The sequence below is a fragment of the Leptinotarsa decemlineata genome, unplaced genomic scaffold, assembly GCF_025532065.1.
Source record: "Leptinotarsa decemlineata unplaced genomic scaffold, Ldec_3_MD MMD2_tig00026358_RagTag_RagTag, whole genome shotgun sequence".
In the NCBI taxonomy this organism is placed as follows: domain Eukaryota; kingdom Metazoa; phylum Arthropoda; class Insecta; order Coleoptera; family Chrysomelidae; genus Leptinotarsa; species Leptinotarsa decemlineata.
Genome location: NW_027412703.1, coordinates 3131617 through 3159335, shown reverse-complemented (window position 1 = coordinate 3159335; position 27719 = coordinate 3131617). Strand labels below are relative to the sequence as shown.

General features: G+C 36.6%; 2 protein-coding genes across 7 annotated transcripts in view; one reads left to right on the top strand and one right to left on the bottom strand.

Annotated features, from left to right (window-relative positions):
• LOC111515788 (uncharacterized) overlaps nt 1–5423 on the bottom strand; it is a 221525-nt gene extending 216102 nt beyond the window's left edge. The window contains exon 1 of one of the 3 annotated variants that reach the window (XM_074184636.1): nt 5291–5423. In XM_074184636.1, the coding sequence (XP_074040737.1) occupies nt 5291–5307 (17 nt within the window). In that variant the 5' untranslated portion in view covers nt 5308–5423. The remainder of the gene's footprint in view (nt 1–5290) is intronic. The other 2 variants (XM_074184635.1, XM_074184637.1) reach the window with 2 other exon arrangements.
• The window catches only part of LOC141486514 (uncharacterized), a 138089-nt gene that overhangs the window by 109960 nt on the left and 410 nt on the right, over nt 1–27719 (top strand). The window contains exon 1 of one of the 4 annotated variants that reach the window (XR_012467900.1): nt 22275–22715. The exons of the other annotated variants lie outside the window; for them this stretch is intronic. The gene's annotated coding sequence lies outside the window, so the exon portion shown is untranslated. Of the gene's footprint in view, nt 1–22274; nt 22716–27719 lie in introns of those variants that run through there. 4 annotated transcript variants of the gene reach the window in all.

The following is a 27719-nucleotide window of genomic DNA, read 5'->3' as shown; positions in this document are numbered from 1 at the left end:
ACAAACAATGGATTCCTTTCCTCGACACTAAGGTAATCATAACACCAGATAATACTCTACTCATAGATTGGTATCGTGAGCCTATCAGTTCTGATAGGTTATGAACTATTGGTCATACCATAAGCAGTCGTCGAAAATTAATTTGGTCAAGCGAATGAAGAACCGCATTCTGCAGATTTTAGATCCTTCTTTTCATAAAAAAATGTAAATATACGTTTCCAATTATTTACCAATAACTCTTACCCAGATCCTCTACTTGAGAAGATCTCATTTAGTACGTCAACCATTGACCTCCAAATCAACAATAACAACCAGCTGGATAAAAATCCTTTACAGTCTGAAAACGTCACAATTGGGGCTGATCCACCTTTAGTTCCTATACTCTTCTCTTCTTTACCATATATAAGCGACATGACACCTAAGTTATACAGAATTTTTTTAAATTTTAATGTAAAAATAGCTTTCAGAACCATATTAACCATCAATGAAGTATTTTCGAAACTTAAAGATAGAACTCCTATTAACTTTCAATCTCAATCAATCTATTCAATCCCATATTTGAATTGTGGTAGAGAATATTATTGGTTAAACGTGAAGACAGAATCAGTTCACATAAAAGTGTAATCATGTCTCCAAAGGAGGTCATATAATGAGCTTTAATTCAACTAAAATTTCATCAGTTGAAAGAAATATATCTAAAAGGTTGTTTTTGGAAATGTCATTCATATTACAATCAAATAATTTTCTGATTGATTCGGCCGTTACTTGATGAAGATCCATAGTAATTTCACAAACTACACCTAAACGATTTGATCTCCACAAACTTTATTGAAAAAATATATCACAACATGTTTCGCTAAACATTAGCTTTTTCAAGTGATTAATACGTCAAATTATCCTTACATTCTTAAATTATCCAAAATTCCTCCAACTCTATACAGAAAACTGATACTTAGGCCGATTCTTCATTCATTAGATGAAAGAAACAAATATCATTATTCAACATACAATAAATATCTTGAAGGTCCATAGAAAATTATCAGAATTGAATGTACTGACGGTGTAATCCATGTTATTTTTGGTTCTTTGGTAGTTGGTAGTTGGTGAAGTTCAGAAAACAGCTTCCATAAAAAATTCTGTGCATTGGAGAAATGATTTATAATATTTGAAAGTTAACAAAAGATGCCTCGCCAGCTGGCTGCTTTCTCTAAATAATCGACTAGCTTTGCCTTATGTTTCAGTGTCACTAACTATGAAAAATAAACAGTGATCATGCATTTTTTATCGAATAGAACACAGTTACAACTCAAAAAACATTTACATTAACAAAGTTCACACTTTTCAGGAATTTTTATAATTTTCAATTTCTCCACTTCAATATAGAGAATGGATGTCTTCAAAAAAATATTGGATGAAGACGGATGAATAGAAGATCGAATCATCGGAATACAACTGAAAAGTAGTCGAAAACGCAAACGTCCTGAACTCACGGTTAGGTATTATTCCAAATGACTGGAGGCTGAAAAGTCTCGGGACTAACACATTATAGATGGTGCTAGTCTTACTTCATTCACCGCTTTTTCAGTTAGTACTAACCTCCAAAGGAAAGCTTTTTTAATTTTACACTGTTTCTTGATGGAAAAAAAATACCGTTCAAGCGAAACAATGACTTGATAAGTGTTATAGGGACTCCGCTCCATGAGAAACAACAATTGTACGTTGGTTTCCTTACTTCAAACGTGGTTGTAAAGACACCGATGATGCAGAACGCAGTAGACGTCCATGAGGTAGTAACACCAGAAAACATGAAATCGTTTTGAATGATCGATAAGTGAAGTTGCGTGAGTTAGCTGACATTGTAAAGATATCAAAAGAACGTGTTGGCTTTATTTTGCATGATTATTTGACTCTGAGAAAGCTCTGTTCAAAGTTGGTTCAGCGCGAGCTCACTGTTGACCAAAAACAACGTCTTGCTGATTCTGAGCAGTGTTTGGCCTTGTTCAAATATAACAAACCGGAATTTTTGCGTCGATATGTGACAATGAATGCAACATTGATCCATCACTTCACTCCGGAATCAAAACGATCGTCATCTGAGTGAACCTCCTCGAAAGCGAGCAAAAGCACAATAATCGGCTAGAAAAGTTATGGCCTCGGTATGGTACGACCGCGTATGACAGCCATATGCCGTCATCATCAAGATAACGAGCCGTGTCACAATTCAATCAAAGCAATGACAAAACTACATGAATTGAACTTCGAATTGCTGCCACATCCACCTAATTCGGCAGATTTGGCTCCCAGCGACCACTGGCTGTTCGCAGATCTCAAAAAATTTGCTCAACGGTAAGAAATTTCGCTCGCATCGAGAGGTTTTTGCTGAAAACTGAGGTCTGTTTTGAGGCAAAAGATAAATGGTTCTACAAAAGTGGTATTGAAATGTTAGGGCGACACTGGAATGATTGTGTGGTTCTTGATGGAGATGACGTTGATAAATAAAGCCCATTTTGACAAAAAAAATGCCGTTTTCTTTCTTAGACCATGTTATGTAGGGAAACGTTGATTCGGATGGACCGCTCATTCATGACTATTTCTGAAGTAACCACTTTTATTGTGATTTTTGTCGATTCTCATCAAGCAACTTCAATTTTTTTATAGCCTATTATACGTATCAAAATAGACGTTGATACTGATTTTTTTTTAAATGAGCTAGTTTTCGGATAGAAAAACGATTGGAGTAAAACTAAATTCTTGAATACAATTAGGTTAATGATCACAGCACGCTGTACTGCAGCTATACAGGGTGATTCAAAAGTACTTTGACAAACTTCAGGAGGTGATTCCTCACAATATTCTAATGTGAATTGTCCAAATGAATAAATGTCCGGAAACGCTTCGTTTCCAAGATACAGGATGTTGAAGTTTTATTTTTATTTTCGTTTTTTTCAAATAACTTTTCAAAAACTGAACTCAATTAAACGAAACTTGGTAATAGGAGGTTTTTGAGGTGTCGAATTCGAACCTGATGTTCTTATTGCTCCTACTCGTAGGGGGAGCCACCTACACGTCTTTTTCTCTTTTAAAGATTCATAACTTTTTTGGGCGTACTTCTAGCACATTTTTCAGTAAAAAAATCGATTCCTCTATCATATCTACGTAAATAAGCTACCTTTGTTACTAGTCGCTGTGAGCAACCGTTTTCTAAATATTTGGACTTGAAAACTTCAAGTCGATTATTTGATAATCGACGCATGTTGAAGTTATTACGAATATTTTGCAGTTTTCACAAGAATGCTTTGGAAATAAATTTGACGTTTGTGAGTAGTTCTGGTAATTACATATTTTGTGACGTTTTGTTGAAGTTTTCGCAAGTAGAAGTAGAAAACACTTATTTTGAAAAAATGGATTATTTAAACAATAATGCTCATTTAGCCGATATGCATTTCGTTTATGGCAAGACGTATTTACCAGGAGCGATTTCCTAATCGAGTACTGCCTTCAGCTCCAACATTTGCTAGTCTCCACCGTCGTTTGGCAGAAACAGGTAGCTTTAAGAGGGCAGCTGATATTATTGGAAGACCACGAGCAGTCCGAACCCCAGAATTGGAAGAAGCTGTTTTGAACGCTCTCGAGGAGAATCCGAAACAAGCACAAGAGTAATTGCTGAAGCTGTCAATTCTACTCAGTCTACAGTTTGGAGAATTATCCACGATCAACAGTTTTATCTATACCATATTCAAAGGGTACACGCTCTTTTGCCACGAGACTTTCCCCAACGCATTACTATGTGTCAATGGTTTTTGAGAAAATTGGCTGGAAATCCTCAATATTTAAGATATGTACTCTTCACGGACGAGGCAAACATCTCCCGAAATGCTATCACAAACTTTCATAACAACCATGTTTGGGCTCTCGAAAATCCGCACGCATTAGTGAAAGGCATTATCAGTATCAATTTTCTGTAAATGTATGGGCGACAATAATTGATAATTACTTGATAGGTCCTTTCTTTCTTCCGCTCCGACTGAATGGCGCAACTTACAGACACTTTTTAGAAAATGAATTGCCGGGACTTCTTCAGAATGTACCATTAGAAATTCGTATCCGCATGTGGTTTATGCATGATGGGGCTCCGGCCCATTTTGGTGTTGTAGCCAGGGAATTCCTTAACACAGTCTATCTAAATCGATGGATCGGTAGGGGTGTAGAAGAACGTAATCAGGCGTGGGCACCAAGGTCCCCAGGTCTAAACCCGATAGATTTTTATTTTTGGGGACATTTGAAGTCACTAGTTTATAAGACTCCAGTAGTGAACGAGGAAGATCTAAGAAACCGAATAGTAGACGCCTGTGAAACAATAAGAAACACACCAATAATTTTTGAGCGGGTACGAGATTCAATGACTAGACGACTGACTGCCTGTATCTTCGCTGAAGGTGGACACTTCCAACAATTTATTTGAATACAATTTAGTTTTGTTTATTTTAGTTTATTCTACATATTCAAAATTTCCTGAAATAAAATGTTGACATTTCTTGCAAATTTTATTTAAACAAATACTGATTATGCACCCTTGATACAAAAATAAATATTTCGCTTAAGGATGTCATGAAGGAACGTACCCAACAGTAATGACCTCTTCAAACGAGTAAAACGTCAAATTCATTTCCAAAGAATTCTTGTGAAAATAACAAAATATCCGTAATAACTTCAACATGCATCGATTATCAAATAATCGACTTGAAGTTTTCAAGTCAAAATATTTAGAAAACGGTTGCTTACAGCGACTAGTAACAAGGGTAACTTATTTACGTAGATATGATAGAGGAATCGATTTTTTTACTGAAAAATGTGCTAGAAGTACGCCCAAAAAAGTTATGAATCTTTAAAAAAGAAAAAGACGTGTAGGTGACGCCCCCTACGAGTAATAAGAACATCAGGTTCGAATTCGACACCTCAAGCACCTCCTATTACCAAGTTTCGTTTAATTGAGTTCAGTATTTCAAAAGTTATTTGAAAAAAACGAAAATAAAAATAAAACTTCAACATCCTGTATCTTGGAAACGAAGCGTTTCCGGACATTTATTTATTTGGACAATTCAGATTAGAATATCGTGAGGAATCACCTCCTGAAGTTTGTCAAAGTACTTTTGAATCACCCTGTATATACTCAACAATACTTAAATTTTCTCGAGTAACTTCAGTTTGATCTATCGAGTACACGCAGGATTTCAGAAAGTGAATCAAAGTGATTTTCAGAATAATTTCAATTGAAGCAACATGTACATACCTCCAAGGTGCAGCCATACCAGTCGAAAAATAGTTATATAAACTTCCCCGAAAACATTAACGAACACTGAACCTTATGTCATAAAAAACACTTGCGAGACTTGCGAGTACCAGATGGAAAACTAGAGTTCATGCGGACGTTGCCTCACACAATCAGATCGCGACGGGCGAGTTGCCAAAAAAATCATATCCTAGATGCTAAACACCAATAAAAGGTCGTGCCAATTTTTCCAGATTTTTTTATAAACAGACAACTCATTTTATATCATTGAACTTATCACGTGGAAAATCGCAAATGCGTCTCAATATCTAAGGGAAATATGAAGAGCTGCTTGAAGAGAAACCAGTCGAATGATTGCTTGAGGTGAATGCGTTTTTATCTTATTGACAAATCCCAAGAATTACAATGTCGATAGAAAAAAAAAATTAAAAAATATATAAATGCAAATATAAAAAAGGTCTAAAAATGTATAGATAAAACACCACCATGTATAAGGTGATAGTACAAAGAATAAATTGTTAATTTATTGTTAAAAATATTCGCTAAAATACTCCAAATATACTCCAAATATTCCAAACTAAACTACTCAAAATGAATATAGAGACACATACTTAAAATCCAATAAGTAAAAAAATATGTATTATTTCATGATAAAAACTTCTGGTGTGTACTCCATACTAATTCTTATAATGTTCCATTCGGTTGTGGTTCACTTTTTTTATTTATTCAGGTAATTCAGGTAATTTATTCAGGTAATTCAGGTCATTTACAGAGAAAATTTTACAAAAAGAAGAAAGAGGTAATAAACCACTGTGAGTCACCTAAGCAAGCTTGTGATGTGATTCTCACAGCGGTATTACGATATATATATATATATATATATATATATATATAATATTTATATAGTACAGTACATATAGTTAGAGGCAACCCTGTGCAGGTCTAGAGGATTTGTTACAAAATCTACGTTGTTTAGGTCAATATGTATTTAGAAATAGGTCTTTTATTTTTTCATGATTTTGTTCTATAAAGCACTTTAGTTCTTTTTTCAACTTAGAGTTCTTAGTGATATTTTTTATATGTGGAGGCAACATATTAAAGAGTTTGGGACCGTAGTAACTCATAAATCTTTGAGTATGATTTTTTTTACATAATGGTACCACTGTGTTTCGCTTGGCTTTAGCACGAGTATTGTGAAAGTGTGGTAAAGCTGGTAATTGAGATTTCATCATCCATAGTAAGCAATGGTAGGTATATAGTTTTCTTACATCAAATAATCCTGTCTCCCTATAAATTGCTTCCGTGGAGTACCTCTTGTTTTTCTTAAGTAATATTTTTAATAACGTATTTTGCATGACTTGTTGGTTATGTAGATAAGTTTTGCTCAAGCCTCCCCATGCTGTAATGAAGTATCTAATAATTGATTCTGCTAAGGAATCGTATATTATTAATAAAAGTTTATTATTTAGTACATTTAATACAGTCTTTTAACGGTATAGTCAATGTGTCTATCCCAACGCAAATATTGATCCAGCATTACACCAAGATACTTTATGTAGCATGTTTTTTGTATGGTAGGACAGGAGCAACCAGGAAAATGATCACACTGGAATTTATGAATCACAATTTTATCACGGACTGGTTGGTCTTTTGAAGTTGTAGTGAATGCCACAAATTTAGTTTTACTGATATTCAGACTGAGACGGCTAGCATTTAGCCAGCAATATAGAATTTTTAAACTATTTTCTGCTGTTTCATAGACTGCATCCCATGTGTCACCAACAAAAAGTAGTGCCGTGTCATCAGCATAAGAAGTTATTTGTGCTTCAATATTTTCAATTTTAAATATGTTATTGATGTATATTAAAAAAAGTATGTTCCCTGAGGGACGCCAATGGCAACGGGTAGTGGATTACTAAATGAGTCGTTAATTTTCACTATTTGGTTTCTACCTGATAGATAATTTGAGAATAACTTTAATGCGATACCTCGAACTCCTATTTCTTCTAATCTATCTAACAAAATGTTGTGGTTGACAGTATCGAAAGCTTTCGCGCGGTCTAAAAATACTGCGATACTCTTTTTGTTCTGGTTACAATTTTCTATTATATCACCAACCAAGAGGTTAACGGCGTTTTCAGTACATAAGTTCTCGCGAAACCCGAATTGTCCTGAAGATACAATATTATATTTTTCAATAAACTGTATAAGTCTGCTTTTTAAACATTTTTCAAAAATTTTTGCGAAATTATTTATAATAGTTATTGGCCTATAGTTAGTTGCAAGTTTTTTGTCACCACTTTTGAAAATTGGTAGAGTAGTGGATTGTTTAAACAAATCAGGAATTGAACCTTCCATGAAACTAAGTTAATTATGTGGCAAAGCGGATCTAAGAAGAAAGTGTGAAATTGTTTTATCACGTCAACTGTAATTCCATCAGGTCCAGCAGAAGTGTTGGTTTTTAAGCTAGATACAGTTATAGTAATTTCATTTTTTGTTACCGGATGAAGAAATAATGATGTTTTCAAGTGAGGTTTATTTCTGTTGGAAATTTCGGGGGGTTTGGATGTATCAATGTGACTGGCCATAGCGGTTCCAATGTTTGCAAAAAAATTGTTGAAGTAATTAGCCTTTTGGGTATCAGATGTGAATTTTTTCCCCTTGTCATTTACAATATCATATTTCCTATTTTTAGATAAATTGTCTACATTATTGCTAATTTGATTAATTTGTTGCCAAATTTTCTTATAATTATTTTGAGCTTCCTCTATTTTATTTTTATAAAATTCGTTTTTTGTGTCTTTGATGAGTTTATTGAGTAAATTCCGATAGTTTACATATTCTTGCTTAGTTTCTTCAGTGATCGATTTGTTGTATTTTCGCTTTAGATAGTCCCTGTGCCTTATAGATTTTAGTAGACCTTGAATCATCCAAGGCTTGAGTTTAACTTAATATTTTTTGGAGATCTGTTTCGTTTCAGTGCTCTCTGATATTATCTTTAAAATTTTTGCAATGAAGATTTCGTAAGCAGCATTAGAATTATTACATTGAACAATTTGATCCCAGTTAGATTTTGTCAACAGTTCTCCTAATTTTTTTTTTGTTCAGAAAGCTCCGAGTCTTTATATCATTCTTATTTTCTTTGTTGCCTTTAAAACTAATATTTTTCATTGTTAGTAGAATGGTGTAGTGATCAGTCAAATTTGTTGTTATTATATAGGATTTAAAATCTAATTTCCTTAAACTTCTTTTTATACTTTTAGCTACAAAATATTATGAAGAATTCTGTATTTAGTTTCACTTTACTTTAGTTCGTGATAGGTATTGAATTTTAAAATTTAAATAATGAATGTTGATGTATTGGTAGAAGAAGAATGTGCAGACTTCAACAACGAAGCCGCAATTAAAACTATCTATTATGCATTTGTTTATAGCAAGTTGAATTTCGCTAGCATTATATGGAATCCTTGCTATAATACATTCAAATTGCGTTCAGAACGACTGCAAAATAGGTTTGTTAGACATCTTCATTACCGAATCACTAATGTATATGTAACTCACGGTATTAATCAAATCCGTAACTATTATAACATTCAGCCTCTAGAACAACGGAGAATCACTTCGGATCTAGTGTTTGGCTATAACATTTTAACGAATCTTATTGACTCGCCTGAGTTGATAGCAATGATGTCCTTTCATGTACCCCAGAATAAGGAATAAATATGTATTAGCTACTTCCTTATATAACACCAATGTGGGAAAAAACTCTCCAATAAATAGAATTACAGACTCATTCAACAGATACTGTTCCAATTTGGACGTTTTCTCCATGTCCTTACAAATGTATAAAAGTAACATATGGAAAATATTCAATTTTTAATCATTTGTGTTTTAGATTAAGCATTTAGATCATTTACCTGTTGAACGCCAGTTTTGTTGTTAGCACAATCTGTATTTTAGTGGATACTTGTTTGGGTTCTTTTACCTGTATGTGTCCCGAATTTAGAATAAATAAATAAATAAATAAATAAAATAAAAGAAGGATACGTAGGGTGTACCTCAACGAATTTCAAGTTGCTAGAGCAGTGGCATTGATTAAAGTAGGGTATTCAAGGCGTCGTGTAGCCCAAATGGTTAATGTGAGTCATTCTGCGGTTTCCAGAGCTTGGAATCGGCATAGTAAAAAGAGCCCCTTATCAAAGTCGACAAAGGGCAACAACCCGCAGAGAAGATCGGGTCGCACCGATTCGTCTTATAAAAGCTACGGAAACGCGAATTTCGAACCAAATGATACGAAACCGACTTCACGAAGTACAACTCCATGCAAGACGACCTGCTAGAGCTCCTAGATTAACTCCAGCTCATCGAAGAAATCGTAGAAACTTTTGTCAAGAGCATCGTAATTGGAATTTAGAGCAGTGGGCCAATGTAATGTATACAGTTGAAAAAAAATCATGTTATTGAACAATGGCGGACGTGTTCGGGTATGAAGACGTCCCGGTGAACGCTATTTGGATGACTATGTGCAAGAAATTGTTCCATTTGAAGGTGGATCGATAATGGTAGGGGCTGGTATAACTTTGACAGGACACACGGTCCTTGTGGTATTTCGAGAAGGGACTTCAACGGCTGTCCGTTACATAGAGGAGATATTGGAACCTCATGTCGTCCCATTTGCCCAAAATATGGGCGCTGGGTTCATTTTACAACAAGATAATGCCAGGCCACACGTAGCCAGGGTCGTGAGAAATTTCCTACAGGAGCACAATATTAATGTCATGACATGGCCAGCTATTAGTCCGGATTTAAATCCTATTGAGCAGCTCTGGGATGAACTGGAAAGACGTTTGAAGGATCATCAACCCTTTCAAAATCTGAACCAAGTTGCAGGTGCTCTTTTGACGATTTACGAGCAGTTACCACAACAAATAATTATAAATTTGGTGGAAAGCATGCCTCGTCGTTGTGCCGAACTTCTTAGAGCCAGGGGTGGACGTACATTTTTCTTAATTTGTTTCTGAAATAAAATTGTAAGTAAAATTTAATAAAGGCACCTACAAACTTTTCGGCACTTGTTTGTGCTTTAAATTTAACTTAAAATGATGCGGCCAACTGCGACCCACTGACGTTCAGTGTTTGCCAAATTCAACTATATTTTTGAAAAAAATTGAAAAAGTGCATTTCTAGATCGAATTCAATAAAAAGTTACTTGAAAAAGTTGTATCTACGGCAATTTTATATCCATATGCCAAATTTTATGCAACTAGAATAAAGTTAACGTTTTGCTTATTTTTGATAGATATCCACATTATTTTAAAAAACAATTTTGGTTAATTGTCATCAATTCATGTATTTATAACAAACTCATCATGGAGTTTAACTTTTCTGATAAATTTTAACTTATACGGACATTTTCAGAGAGAAATTAAAAATGTGCTATAAAAATTTTAACATGACTGGTGCAAAGTTTCAATCACTTGCTATTTTCTTAAACAAACGTCAGTACCTTCAATTTCGAAAAAAAAGTTTCCCATATGGTGCGCACTTTAATGGTGACACTGTATATGTTACTTGAAATGGGAGATAAAGGGGAACCCATAGCCATACCAAATTTTTTTCGAATACGAAAATTGTTAAATACGAAAAGTTACTGATAAATAGAAGATTTTTCGTTGTGAAAAATACTTTGATTTTTACGCAATAACTTATCGGGGTAAACTAAAAAGTTTGCCCTTCTACACTTGTGTATAGTTCTCCATTATAATTTTTATATTTTTCAGATTGTGGAAGGTAAAACATACCCAAAAAAGGTCGATAAAAACATATTATTATTATTATTGTTTGTCACCATTGCCAGTGGGATGGTGTTTTTAACGAACAAACGGATGCTTGGTACCGCGACCGTGACACTACATTGTTGGTTACGTTATGTTGATGACACATTTGTGGTATGGCAAGATATCTAAACTCTATCAACCAATTCATAATGGAACGAGAAACCCAAGGGACTACCTGATAAAGGGCCCGTCATCGTACTCAAAAAGTGTGCAAATGAACTCGCATCAGTATTTTTCAGACTTTCCAACCTGTCTTACAAGAAAGGGGTTTTTCCTTCTTGTTGGAAGATTGCTTGCGTTCAGCCTATTCCCAAAAAGGACAAGAACAATCTTCCAAATAACTATAGACCAGTCACTTTGCTCTCAGTGATATCAAAAATCATGGAGAAAGTCATAAACCACCATATTCTCAAATATTTGGAAGGCTTCAACATCCTGAGCGATTATCAATATGGCTTTCGGAAGTAAAGGAGACCTTCTATCGTATGTCACCCATATTTGGAATAACGCAATCGGGAAACATGAAGAATCAAGATTTGTTGCGCTTGATATGTCTAATGCCTTTGACCGCAAGTGGCCGTCGATGGATATCTCTCGAATACTTTCACCATTCACTCTGGTGTTCCCAGGGATTCATATTTTCTCCAGCCCTCTTTTTATTGTATATCAACGACTTACTGAAAAAAAACAAGAATCCAATATATCGCTTTGTTGACGACAGCATACTTGTTTCGTCATTTCATTTGGATTCCAGGACATCGGCTACGGAGGCACATCTTCACAGGCAGCAACAGGTTGCATATCTTAATGAGAATCTACAAGTAATTTTGAATTGGGGTGAAAGTAACCAGGTTCAATTCAATGCCACAAAAACCCAAGCATCGGATTTCTGCAAGAAGATAAACGTCTCCGAACCAGATATGATAATGTCAGGTCAGCCAATTCCGCTTTCTGCTTCGATAAGTTTGTTGGAAGTTGAAATGGATATCAATATGAATCGGCACAATTATGTTGCTGGAATTGCAAAAGTTGCTTCTCAAAAGCTTAGAACACGATTCCGAACCAGAAAACTGTATACATGTCAGCAAATTTTGATGCTTTGTAAAGCTCAGATCAGACCTTCTTTGGAATATTGTTCTAATGTATGGAGCTCTGCCCCCAAACATACCCTGAAGTTGCTGGATTCCATCCAGAAAAGAGCCATCCGCCTGATTGGAGACGCGAACACCACGTGCAACCTTGATAGCCTAGATTGGCCTAGAACATCGATCAAAGGTTAGAGATTCATCTCCCACTCACGGAAAGTGTTCAAGTGACTTGGCACATTTTATTCCACCAAAAGCGGTACATATCAGAAATACGCGACGAGCTGTAGCTGCTCATCGTTTTGAGGTTCAACTCGGTACACTTCGAACTTCACTGTTAAAGAACTCTTCCATCTGGAGAACTGCGTTTATGTTGATCTCCAGCGATTCAAATCCAATGTGAATCGATACTTTTGCATAGGCACCACTCTGAGAGAGCCTTAAGGATTTTCCTGTAGTGCTTGTGTTTTGTCCTAATAAAAGATGTACTTATGAATAGACGTGAAGATGGTACATTGAGCCAGAGAGTGTACAAGAAACCGACACACACAGACGGGTATCTGAACAAAAATTCTAACCACCAGCAACAACAAAAGGAAGGAATGATTAAAAGTTGGTTGAGAGAGCACGACGTATTTGTGAACCTGAAAGTCTTCCCGAGGAGCTCAATCACCTAAAAAATTTCTTAAAGGATATGGGTTTCAGCGACCCAGGAGGAAAAATGCCAAAGTAGCCCCAGCTAAGAGAAAAGCTTTCCTTTCCTACTGTTTTGAAGAAATCTATGATACCTATATACCTCTGAACATGTAGTTCATCCTAAATATTCTCAAAATAACAATCTCTTCGAATCGTATAATTAGTTTTTAACTCTCATTCACCCTGTAAACGAAGGAAATCGAATAAATATCTGGTGTTCAAGGATAAAAATCCTGTCTGTGAGTACGTACAATGATTTAAAATAATCTTGGGCTATATTTAGAATGGAGTGGCCATGCGGTTATATCTACTCCGGCCGATGCCATCATTTGGACAGCTGCTTGCCGAACGATGACCTTTCACAAAATGTGAATTTGCACCCACATCTAAGGTCTGTAGCATCCAGATATTGCATATTTGGGTTTCGAAACGTTTATCGAAATCTAGGTGTATTTGAACATGTATTCTTGTTTCTTTGTTTCTAGTATGACGATATACTGCAGTTGCTGTATAGTGGTCCATTCCTACAATAAATGAGGTACTCAATAATGATTAGGTAGATATTGATATATTATTCTAGTTCATTGAAAAGTTACATTCAGGGGTGTGTTTTTCAGGAAAGGCAATTTATTTTTTTTGGTTTGTAGGGAAGGTGAGTATAACCCTAAGTTCAAGTTTGTGGGGTCGCAACCCTTGTCCCCGGAAACCATCTTGGAAAAGGGGACGCAAAGCGTAAACTAGCAACCCTACAAATAATTTTGAGGGACACTATTTATAGCAACGTGAATTGTCTACAACTTCATTCCTATTACTTTTTATCGTAGAATAGAAAATAAAAAAATTATAAACAAAAATAACTGAAGATTTTTGAAGAATTTTTTTTTGGGCGTTATAACTTTTTTTTGGTCATTTTACAATAAAATAACATCAGAGCAATCTCAAAGAGAGTTTTTCAACTAATAATTTCCATTACAAATTCATTCAATTTCAATAATCTTTTAGGGTTTTACAACGCTACGAAGCTGCAGATGCCTTCCAGCAATATAATCTAGCGTATCTCTACGCTAACTTGAAAAAACACCAAGTCTATTTTTCGAACAAGGAAAGATCATCGCTAACACCACACCACAGTAAGCCCCCTCTCTTGTATGGATTACCCAAAATCCACAAGAAAGACGTTCCGCTTAGATCGATCATCAGCTCCAGAGATTCGGCTACTCAAAACTTGTCTAGATTTTTACTTCCCATAATACAACCATTACAAGGAAAAACATCGTCTTTTGTGAAGAATTCAAGGCATTTTGTCGAACTAATAAGGTCAATTGAAGTCACACAGGAAGATCAACTAATTAGCTTCGACGTGGAAAGCCTTTACACCAACGTTCCGGTCGAAGTAGCACTCCAAATCATATAGAGAAAGCTATCCGAAGGCGAGAACCTGAAAGAGAGAACGAATCTACCTATAGAAGTAATCATGGAATTACTAGGATGCTGTGTACGAAACACAGGCCGAAACTGAAGGCCGAATTCTTTACAAAAGATGAGGGACTGCCAATGGGATGGCCACTTTCACCAGTCATAGTCAAATATATGGACTGGTTTGAAACTCTGGCCATTGAAGAAGCCTACAAGAAACCTCGAGTCTGGTTGAGATATGTTGAAGACACCTTCATAATATGGAACCATGGGAATACTGAACTAGACGCCTTCCTGGAAAACATCAACAGCATGAGACATTCCATCACTTTCACAATGGAGAAGGAAATCCAAAACGAATTGCCATTCTCAGACGTTTTGGTGAAGAGGACCGACACTAAGTGGGAAACATCTGTATAACGAAAATCCACTCACACGGGACAGTATCTGAACCATGAATCCAACCACCATCAATAGACTGGAAGAGGAATCATCAAGACTCTATTACGAAAGAAGGTCTCGAGAAGGAACTAGACATCATCAAAAATGATCTTCAACGGAATGGCTACTCCAAAGCGATGGTAAAAAAGACCTTGGTTAAAAGACAGCAGGAGCCTCGCAAGGAAGAGAAGCCGTCACAACTAGTGCTTGCACTTCTCTACATCAGAGGATTATCGGAGAGGATAAGAAGAATTGGTTCCAAGTACAACATCAGAATCTGCTTCAGATCCGGTAACACTATCTGTAGCAGCCTCACGAAAACTAGGTCACCAAACGCGGACTGCGATTCCAAGAAGTGCATTTACCGGATACCCTGTGAGTGCGGAAAATCCTATATTGGTGAAACTAAGAGGCCATTGAATGTTCGCATTGCCGAGCACAAGAAACACACACAGCGAGGGAAAACCAGCAAATCAGGAATAGCAGACCATGTTTGGAACCATCAACACAACATCGATTGACCCCAAGCTGAGATCATACACAGAGAGGAACATTGATTTAGGAGAAAATTCATGTTGTCCAACAACGTATTCAGCCAAGCTAGCATAGAGATACACAACATGTGGAAACCCATCATCAAGAGAAAAATGGCCAACTCCCGCCAAACGGTCATCTCCCACTAAACCAGTTAAGCGGAAAAAATGGAAAGCGGGAATAAGTGAAAGTACTCGAACGACCTATAAATAGTCATCTCTCGGAGGAATCAATCCAGTCATCACCCGAAGACGATTGTAGATACTAACAATCTAAACGTCGTGAACTATTTATTTTTATTTTCATTTTTATTTCTTTATATTTTTTGTTCAATCGTTCTATTTTTACTTGTATTTTATTTCACTATTCTTTCATTTTAGGTTATTTTTGTTTAATATAATTGTTATTTTCAGCTATTCATTTTTATTTCCCTTTTTTTTTACAGTTGTTTCAGAGATTTCAAATCATTTTATATATTACAATGGAAGTCCGAACTAGTGAAATTCGGTTTTATGTTCATTTACTATCATTGTTACCATGTTATCCTCGAATGGTATACTTTTCAAACGCATCCAATCTTGAATTACAGTGTGGCTGAAGTAGGAATTTTTTCAGCTTTTCCGAAATGGTAAAGAGCGTTAGTAGCCAGGCGGTTCGACGTGGGTGCTTTGTTCACTCATTCGAATTGACTGCCGTGTTTGTCGGTGGTTCAAGCCCCAGTTCGAACGATCGATTTTCACTTGCTATCGTCCAACCCGTCTTAAGAATCACACGTTAAAGGTAAGACCTCATTAATCCTTAGCTAGCACAAGTTTCGACTTCTGAGGGTTGTCGTTCGTAGGGGTGCGACAGCTAGTTAACGGAAAAACAGATTTTTGTCTGAAACAATTACAAAATTCTCTTCTAGTTCCGGAACAATTTTCCTAAACCAATTTTCAAAAGATACGCCATCCATTTCCCTATGATAGTCGCCCGTTTTCTTCAACTAGAAGGCCCACAAGGTATCGGAGACAAAACCGGTTCCGCTTCCTATGTGACATATTTCTGAAAAGGGATTCATTTTGTTTTAGTTGAAACAGGAAAAGCGTTTCTTTTTATTCTAATAACTTCACAGGCAAAAGACAGGGACGTCTCGTCATGTTCCCGTCCTGTCGCAGTGTCCGACTTGCTTAAGACATCTGGGTATTTATTTGGAAAAACCGACCTGGAAAGTTCTTCAAAAAATCCGTTCTCCAAATGAGAGATTTCTTATATAACAAGTGTAATGCGAGGTGTATTTAGCTATCGAATATTTCCCTCCTCGTAGAAAGTAACAGTTTCTATGGGAATGAAACATCGCAATACTTTCTTATGATTATGAATATTGTAATACAAACAAACAATTTGAAGTCAAATTGCTATTTCATTCAATTATTTTCATTTCTAATTTTGTGAAGACAAAACCTGATTCTGACATTTGACAAAGCAAATGAATTTGGGGCAAAAATATCTATTGAAAAGAAAAATATGGAAAATATCTATTTAAAAATCATGGGCCGTGAAATTCATGATTTTCAATATATTGAGTTACGTCACGCACCATAAAATAATTTAATTGTAGCTAGTTCCCATCAAACGTTGAATTGGCAATATTTTCCAGTGTGGTTCGAGATAATGAAAACCGTCCCAATAGCTCAACGGTAAATTATTGAAAATCCTAAGAAAAACGACATTTCAATAAGTTTTCGAGTCTGATTTGTATAATCATAACTATATTATGAACTGGAAAATGGAAAAAGAAAGTAATTGCTGAATGAATTTCAAGCAGTCACAAATTTTAATGGAATCAGCGGTGGAAATTCAGAAAACATGATGAAAGAAGCTATAAATAAACTTTGACCCGTCATTTGATGAGAATAAATAATACTATCCATGATCTGTATCTGTATCTGTAGAGTAGGGAGGGTGAGTGTAAGCCCACGCACTTAGGCCACATGTGACCCATTGTACATCCGCCCGAGGAGCTGTCCTCCTAGGTGATCGTCCATCCTGTCCTTTTCAGTAAGGTGGACAGGTCGCTGGGAGACATCTCCTTTATATCGGCAGGTGTAGGCCAAGACTCGCCGAACACACACTCTCTTATTGACGATAACTCCGGGCACTCGCACAGGATATGCCTGACAGTCTCATCTTCCTGTTCACACATCCTGCATAGAGGTGTGTCCACTAGCCCCATATTATGTAGGTGTTTCCTTAGCTGACAGTGGCCAGTCAGAAATCCTACTGTAAGGCGTAGATTTTTCCTGGTCATCGCCAGATATTTCTTCGGCGCCAGCTTCCCAGGGTCGCCCAAGGTGATCCTGGCAAGATTACATCCTTTGATTTCATCCCATCTCTTTAAAGATTGAGCATGGGTGTAACATTTGTCTAGTTCCGCAATTGTCGATGTCATCAGGCCGTGGGTGCCACTTGGTCCTAAAATTCTTAGTCCAGCCGCTTCCTTGGCTAAAGAGTCGGCAATGCGATTACCTTTACTCCTTTCGTGCCCTTTAACCCACCTCAGGATAATGTTATTATCTACCGAGGCTTTGGCTAAATCTTGGTGGCACTCTAGTGCTAGCCCTGAAGTAACACGGTGTCTGTTCAAGGCTAATAGTACTTGTCTGCTGTCAGTGCAGATTGTTATGTTTTTGCCAGAAATTCTTTTCTTGGTTATTTCTTTTGTGGCGATTGAGATACCAGCCAGTTCTGTTTGGACCACGCTGGTATTTCTTCCCATTCCCCATTTAATCCTTAGGCTTAGTGATCTGGAGTACACTCCACATCCTGAACCTTCTTTGGTTTTTGAGCCATCTGTATAAATCCGTATTGCATTTGTAGCATCTGACTCTGTGTTCTGCTTAATTTGTATTTTGTAGGGTTTATTAAACACAAACCTGGGTTCAATTGCATCACTTGTTGCCTGCAGCAGAGGTTGCGCAGTAAGCGCTTCCCATGATAATAATTATATAATTTGTACACTATGAGTTTTATTCAAGATGCGTTTCACCACATCGCAGCTACATCAGTTGAACTGGTACTTTATGCATTTCTTCAATTTTTTATATAACAGTAGGTTAAAATCTGTTTTTCCGTTAACCGGCTGTCGCCCCCTTATGAACGACAACCATCAAAGCTGAGGATTGCAGAGGTGTCACCATTTCACGTGCGATTTCTAGCTAGGCTACGTAGTTACATAACCTAATTGGAGTTCTTCCGAAGTCAATACTGTTTCAACTTGCTTTGCTCAATTTTTGTGGAATAGGTGATATATCTTGTAAAATTCGATATGGGATGTGATCTGGATATTTACTGAACGAAGTCTCTTTTAAAGAGCTCGGGTGTAAAACATCTGACATAGTGGCAGTTTTCAGGGTGACTTCTGACTTTTTAGAAACAATTTCAGGGCTATAGTTTGTATTACTTCTCAGTTCAAAGAACCAGATATACCTAGGTTCCTTTTCATTATCCACAGCAGATGTTCGGTGGAAAAGCAGTTGAAAATATGCATTAACTTCTGATCTGATCATGGCGTTGACTCTAGCCAGATAAAGTCCATGTAACGTCCTTAGTGTAATATCAGTATTTCTGCTTAAGAATATCTACAACCAGTCATATCCTGCTTTCTGATTTCCTTTGTTGAATCTATGCTTTAATTTGACTGTTCGACTAATTCGTAAGCTATTTTTCTCACGTCATTCATCGTTAAAAAAAAACCTTTTTGGTTGTATTGTTTTGATATGAGTAACCAATTTCTTCTCGTTCTCTTCTCCAAATAAAGTAGGTGATCCCATAGGTCTTTTTTTGTCATTATTTTTATAATAATAATAATAATAATAATAATGTTGCTGCAACAAATATGCTTGCCGTTCCAATCTTACTCTACTCGTTTGGAGTAGAGAAGTGGACTCGGGAGGAGCTGTATCAACTCGACGTAAAGACTCGAAAAATGATGCATCTCTATAGGAGTTTGCATCCCAAATCGTCCGTTCCACGGTTATACTTCCCTCGACAACAGGGAGGCCGTGGACTTTTGAGTTTGGAGTGTCTACATGACAGAATGGTACTGGATACAGCCTGTAAAGTCGTCAGGAGTTCGGATCCCCTTCTCTGCATGGTCCGTGATCATAAGAGAGCAGGAATTGGAGCATTTCGCTTTAGGGCAGCTGCCCCAGCAGCTGATGAATTCGGTATAGTTTTCGATTCTGAACGAGATGACTACAACTCTGTCACCGAGTTGGAACCCGTTCAGCAAAAAGCTCAGATAAAATCCGCAGGGATCACCTTACTTCTGCGGAAATACAAGGATAAGCCAATGCATGGGGTCTTCTTCAATAACATTGGAGACCTTAGCTCATCAAAGCGCCTGAAGTTCGCTTTTCTCAGGTCGAGTGGGCTGAAGTCGGAAACTGAGGGGTTCATCATGGCTTGCCAGGATGGTGTCTTCAACACCTTAGTCTACCGCAGTCGCGTGATGGGTATAGAGGTTCCTGACACAAGGCGCAGGGCCTGCCGCGAGGCAACCTAGACCCTAATGCACTTGCTATCAGCATGTTCAGCATATGCGGTCTCGGCCTATATCCATCGACATAACGCGGCCCTAAGAGTGCTATATTAGCATCTACGGCAGTCTTACGGTATTGACGAGACACCGGTGTTGCCCTACGCTCCGGGGGATTTTGAATCCGTTGTGGGGAACGAGAAGTGCCGAATTTATTGGAAGTATTCGTTCCCCACCCTCAAGCTCATACAAGCTAATAAGCCTAATGTAGTCCTTCTCGACCACCAGACCAAAACGATATTTATCGTGGAGTTTTCATCTCCTGGCGAGACGAATATCATCAGAAAAGAGGAGGAAAAACGGGTAAAATATTGAGATTTTCTCTTCGAACTCCGCACACTCTATCCAGATCACTCTGTCAAGATGGTTGTTCTGATTATTGGAGTCCTTGGTGGAATGATGTCCTCTCTACTGTCGAATCTTGAAATCATACCGGCTTGCCGCACTAAGGCAGAAATCTTACCCGCACAGATGCAGAAGGCTGTCATTCTTGGCTCACTGCGCTTGCTCAGGGCACATGATTCTCGGACCCAATGATCACTTACCCCACGGTGTGGGGAGTGGTCATTGGTTGATAATGCTGTCGCGCCCTTCCGAATGTATCGGGGCTTCGAAGGATAAGGCCTGACCAGCGCACACTACGGTGGAAAAAGAAAATAATAATACATTTATTTATCCTTAAAAGATCATTCACATGATATAAGATATGTCATAAAATAGAACACATGAAACAGTGAAAACAATAACTAAGTAATATATAAGTGTTCCATTATTCGTTTCATTGTAGGGCAATAATCTCAAACATTGTAAAAACATGACTCTACTAAGTGTGATTTCAATTTGGCTTCCAATTTCATGAAGTTTGTTTCACCCTAAATGCTGATAGGAAGACAATTATAAAATTTAATGCCAGTAAAATTTGGATATTTCTCGTACAATGAGCTGGTATGTTTTGGGATCCTGAGGAGGTTACCGTTTCTAGTAGGGTAATGGTGCATATCGGAATTCAATTTGAATTTGTCAATATTTTGTTCAACATATAATAGTATTTTATATATATATAAATTGGTGGAAGTGTAAGAATTCTACTCTTTCTAAAGTGATTTCTACATGTTTCATTATGTGGAAGATTGTATATGAGTCGTATAATTTTTTTTTGCAATATAAATACTCTAGAAGCATCGACTGCTTTCCCCCAAAGCAATGCATTGTATGAGATATGACCATAAGCTATGGCATAGTAAACACTTAGTAATTGTTCTGCAGAAAGAATATTCTTTAGCTGTAGAATCGCATAGTAACTACTACGTAACTTTTTAATAACATAATTAATGTGGGTCTTTCAGCTCATGTCTTCATCGAGATATACTCCCAAAAACTTTGTATGTTCTGAAAACTCAATATTGGGAGAGGTGTTCAGTAGCTCATATGCCGTCACTCTATTGGAAAATTGAATACATACCGTTTTTTCGCAGTTTGGAGTTTATCCTCCAGTTCTTCGAGAGTGTTGGCCTCCGTAGCTATTGTCGTGTCATCCGTATATAGAATGATATTGTTGGAACTTACGAGACGTGGCATGTCATTTATATAGCAGAGAAAAATCAACGGCCCCAATATGGAACCCTGAGGAACACCTAGTTCTTCTTTATAATGTTTTTCTAGGTATTTGGTTCTGGAGACCTGCCGCGTGTACGGATACTCCATCATTTTTTACAGCAATAATAGCATCTTTCAGTGATTCTTCCAACCAGTTTTCTCGCACAGCCATTGCCTTTCCCTTGTATTTATTAGGCATCTAAAACAAATACAAAAAGTTATCAGTTATTTACATATTTACTATTACTATATTACTATTTCTGTACAATGGCACCATAGCTAACATGTACCGACTGCCATTGGCCATCTCTCATTTTTTCCAGAAGAGATTGCCACAATAAAAACTAAAACAAGGCATGACACGAAACAAATAATTTTGAGGTTAGAACGTAGCATTGTTCGTATACTTCGCAACAAATACAAATATCACCATCTGTTTAAGAAACTGACACCACAATTGTGTGAGACAATTGACATCAAAAAATTTTTTACAGTAGCTGAAACAAAAAACAAAGGATTCACTCACTTTTTTTCTTGCCAAATGGTTTGCCGTACCGTTGCTCTCACACTCGCCGCGCAGCGAACTAAACGCTAAACAGTGACATCTAGTGAACGAGTCCTTGAAATATTTTGATGGGCCATCTCTCCCATATGGCCATCTACCCCGGACTTAACCTACATATACGGTATTTTAAAGTTTGAAATTTTCAAAATATCAAGTACTAATAAGGCAGAAGAAACTGCTAATTTGTGTCCCTACACTCCACCTAAAAATTATCCTATATCCAGCCGCATATTATTGAAAAAATTCAGTCATTTCTTAGTGCGACTCTGTACAAGCAGCCTTGTCTGGGAAATTATGTGCACAATGCATGATAATATTCTGGAGCACTCAGTTGCTCAAATGCACAGTGATATTCGGTAACAGTATCATTATTGGATTTATTCTACACCACCAATTCTACCCTTTTGTCTTTCAGGTAACTATTCGATATGATTGATCTATGCCATGTCGACAAACAGAAACCGACCCTGAACGAAATTGGTATAACACTCGTTAAAATTATCAGTACGAAATTATCGAGTACTTCTATTCGCTTAACAACTTTTATCACATTTTTTCAGTTGAAACTTTAGTGGCACAATGAAGTTTTGTTTGATATTTGTTTCTATAATTTTTGCGTTAAATATGAATTTTGAAAAATGTGTAGGAGCTCCTAGGAAACCAATGGAAATAGAAGGTATATATTGAAAAGCAATGCTAAAAATGTTTTTACTCAGTAATTCTAGAGACAATATCCATAACATAATAGGTGTAACATACTCAAATATAAATCACACTTAGGTATATGATGTTGACTTGTAATTGTTGTTATTGATATGTATATTTTTCGGACTACAATCATCATTTACGTGTTCAAAAAACACACTTTGAATCTATTGAAAACACTTTCCCAACACTAGAACAAAAATTACGGTCGCTCGACGCGCGTTTCGCTAACCAAGTTAGCGTCCTCAGGAGATCATTATAACTCATTATGACGCATTTTGATTCATAAAGATCTTCTCTGAGGACGCTAACTTGGTAGCGCGCATCGAGAGACCGTAATTTTGGTTCTGGTGTTCCAGTCCGAACTATCAAAAACATACTTTGATGTGAAATTTCCACTTGAAAGTTTACAAAATCGCGACACATGTTTTGCTATACTTACAATATCATAATCAGGCGTCACAATACTGTTTGAACAAATTCTGTGTCGTGCATATATAGGGCGTTCCAACGAAAATTTGACCCCCCTGTAAGTCAGAAACGTACGTGTAATCGAAAATTTCAAAGAACACGTCAATTTTCATTTCTAGGAGGACTAATTCTGATACGGAAATCATACCCGAAACTTCACCCCATGTGGTCAGCCACTACCCCTTTATTTTTTTCAAAGTCATGGGGGGTTGAAGGATACATCATTTGAAAGGTCTTTTGTCCCTCTATTACTTCTGTAATTTTTTTAGGAATTGGTTCATTCGTTATTGAGAATTTGAATGTTGAACGTTTTATTCAAGGAAAAAACATTTCAATAATAATAATAATAATAATAATAGCTTTATTGTCCAGCAATTACCCATTTACAGGACAATATAAAGGCAACAGAGAAAAATTAGTTGTATATTCAAATTGTCATATCCGTAATAAGCCTTTGATTTTATTTTGTGCAAAATTGTTGAGACTTCTTCCTCTGTAGTTAGAGAGAGGTCAAGTATTGTAGTAACAGAATAGTATTCAAGGGTATTACTGGGAGGTATTCGATTATCTCGGGACTGATTCGCGAAATACTTGTTAATTTCGTTGACGTTCTTTAATGATGTTGGTAAATCTTTTTGGTTATTTTTTTCATATCCACTTTTTTTGAGTACCTACATTCCATTTTTCTTTGATATTACAACCACGTAATTTAAATTGTGAATAGGCTTTTTTCTCTCTTTTAATTGACGATAAAATAAAATTTCCGAGTTGCTTATAGTGTTCCTAATTGGAAAGTGATTTTGTTTTTTTATATTTATTCAATTCTTTATCTCTCAATTTATGCATAATTTCATTTCATGTCATTTCTATTTCATATCTGTTTCATGTCATGTCTATTTCATGTCAACTTGATGCCATTTTTGCATTTTAAAATTCTTCAATGTTATATTTTTGTTTCCAACTTATCACAAGTCTCGCAAATTTGTTTATCATTTATGACGTTGTTAAAAAAGTAGCATTTCTTATTAAACTTAATTGTCAATTATTATCAGTCATTTATAATATTTCAGGAAATAAGTTATATGATATTACGATAACTTCAAAAAGTCAACATTCAGTGGTTTATAAGCTGAAACTCTATAAAAGTTCGTGAAAGATAAAAGACATGGAAATGTATTAAATTAGGGAAGCCACAGATTATGCTGTAGATGACCCCTCCCGATATGGAAGGCCCCGACACTCTGTCGAATGAGGCCCTCATGTCCCCCGTTAACGGATGAATAACTTTTTCATCCATCCCACCCCAGCCAGGTAGGGGTATCCCGTGAAGGGCGGCACTGATGTCTAAGGACTTCATGCCGTCACCTATTCGGTCATGAACCCATTGGTCCCTCTCAAGACCAACAATCAGCCAAAATGGTAGGGGAGCTGGTCTCCAAACCTGGATGAACTGACGATGACATTCTGGACATGGAAATGTATTCTTAATATCAACACCACAAAAGAGCTATTTACGATAAGAGTATTGAGATTTTATTTAGTGAGTGAAAAAGTTCGCGAAACGAGCGTAGAGTTGAACAATTTCACAAAAAAAAATATAAAACTTACTTTTTGTACAACTGTCCCGTTTTCATAATAAAATAGATGCATTTAGTATTTCTATAAACACACTTTTTGACATCTCTTGTCATTTTTGGGAAAGAAAGTTTTTGGCTTTCTACTACTCCATCTTGATACAAAACAAAGAAAGAATGAGGGAATCTTCCAAAGAATGGAAGGAAGTAATCAATTTAATAATAAGTAACTCTATACATGGATGTGTAGATCATGCAGAGAAGTAACTTTCAGACACAAACTGAAAGAAAGTCCTCCTGAAACAGCTACTTCCATATAAACATTGAATTACACGAAAGAAAAAAATTCTTTTGAAACAAATACTTCTATATGAACACTGAATTATACAGAAGATACTTTCCTCTACTCAGTTTGTATTTCAAACATTCGTTGTGGAATGAAAATCAGATATCATTCACATGAGTTCTACTTTGGTAACAAATTGCACTTACATGGAACACTGTGATCCTCACTGGTATACATCGGTGTTTCGCCTTAAGACACTTGCCCTAAGGCTCTTCAGTACCAAATTGGATAACATTATAGAAAATACACACAATTCATTCAATGTCATTGAATAAGCTTGATCTGCTTATGTCATCGATGACATCGTAATGACATTCATTCACCTATTTGATTTAATCCCAGCCAAGAGGAATCTTATTTGAATTGAAGGGGTTATATATTTAGGAGTGATTAATTTTTGGGAAAGAAACAACCAATTCTTGGAATCGCAGTGCGCGTCTGGTGGCCTGATTTTCGTGGGGATACTACGGATAGTGTTCCCAGATCTGAAAAGGTTCTGATGTTGTACTTGGACCCAATTCTTCTTATCCTCTCCGATAATCCTCTAATGTAGGAAAGTGCAAGTAGTGATTGTGACGGCTTCTCTTCCTTACGAGGCTCCTGCTGTCTTTTAGCCAAAGTCTGTTCCACCATCGCTTTGGAGTAGCCATTTCGTTGAAGATCATTTTTGATAAAGTCTAGTTCCTTCTCGAGACCTTCCTTTGTATTACAGAGCCCGAAAGCAAGGTCTGATAGAGTCTTGATGTATCCTCTTTCAGTCGAATGATGATGGTTGGATTCGTTTCAGATACTGTCCCGAGTGAGTGGGTTTTCGGTATACAGATGTTTCCCATTCAGTGTCGGTCCTCTTCACCTCTACGTCTGAAAATGTCAATTCGTTGTGGACTTCCTTCTCCATTGTGAAAGTGATGGAAGGTCTTACGCAGTTGATGTGTTGCAGGAAGGCGTCTAGTTCAGTACTCCCATGGTTCCATATTATGAAGGTGTCGTCAACGTAACTCAACCAGACACGAGGTTTTTTGTGGGCTTCTTCAATGGCCAGAGTTTCAAACCACTCCATATATATGTTGGCTATGACATGTATGCTTGCACTTTCCTACATCAGAGGATTATCGGAAACGATAAGAAGAATTGGGTTCAAGTACAACATCAGAACCTGCTTCAGATCCGGAAACACTATCCGTAGCAGCCTCACGAAAACCAGGCCACCAAACGCGGACTGCGATTCCAAGAATTGCATTTACCGGATACCCTGCGAGTGCGGAGAATCATATATCGGTGAAACTAAGAGGCCATTGAATGTTCGCATTGCCAAGCATAAGAAACACACACAGCGAGGGGAAACCAGTAAATCAGGAATAGCAGAGCATGTTTGGACCTATCAACATAACATCGAGTGATCGCAAGATGAGATCATACACAGGGAGATACATTGGTTTAGGAGGAAATTCAAAGAAGCCTAATACATGTTGTCCAACAATGTATCCAGCCAAGCTAGCGTAGAGATACGCAACATATGGAAACCCATAATCAAACGAAAAATGACCAACTACCGCCAAACGGTCATCTCCTACTAAACTAGTGAAGCGGATAAAGGAAAGCGGAGATAAGTGAAAGTCTTTGGATGACCCATAAGTAGTCATCTCTCGGAGGTATTAGTCCAGTTATCACCCGAAGACGATTGTAGATACTAACAATCGAAACGTCGTGAAGTAACTTGGCTTGGAATCTCCCAATTTTTGATTTTTTGTTGAATTACTCTATTTTTACTTGTATTTTATTTCACTGTTATTGCATTTCAGGTTTTTTTGCTCAATATAATTGTTATTTTCAGCTATTCTTTTTTAATTCTTTTTTTTTAGTTTTTTGGGGATTTCAAATCATTTTCAAATCAGACAATGGAAGTCCGAACTAATGAAATGAAAATACTCATTTCTGTTTTGAACAACGTATCGATGTCGAGTAAATTTCTAAGTTTGAATAATTTAGTTGTTAGTTTTAGGACTGGCAAATTATGAATATACATTGTATCGCTTCATTTAGTAATGTTTTGAAGGTTTTCAAAGTAGATTTCAAGGCAGTGCCCCAAATAGAAATCAAATATTGGAGTTTTGAATAAATAAAACAGAAATAAATGTTTTTTATATATTTTAAAGATAAGAAAAATCTCAACTCATATAAAATTCCTTTAATTGAATAGTTTACGCTTGAGGAAGCTATTGTATATCGAAACAAGGGTGGCGCGGTTTTTGTAAAAACCTGTATATTCAAAATCATACAATAACTTGTATTAATTAGTTTTAAACTTCCTATTATTGGTGATATTCTCTTCCTCATATTTTGAATATGTGTAGTCCATGACAAAGTTTGATCTATGTATAATAGTAAAAATTTTGCAACTTTTGCAATTCCATAACTATTGTAAAAGATAGATGTACTTGTGTCGTCAGGCAATAATTTCTTGTCTATCTTATACATATAACTATATTTGTTTCAGTTTAGAATCAGTTCATGGGTAGGCCCAAGTGTATATCCTTGAGGTACGCCACATGAAATGCTTCCCATCTGTCATTTAGATTGAAAA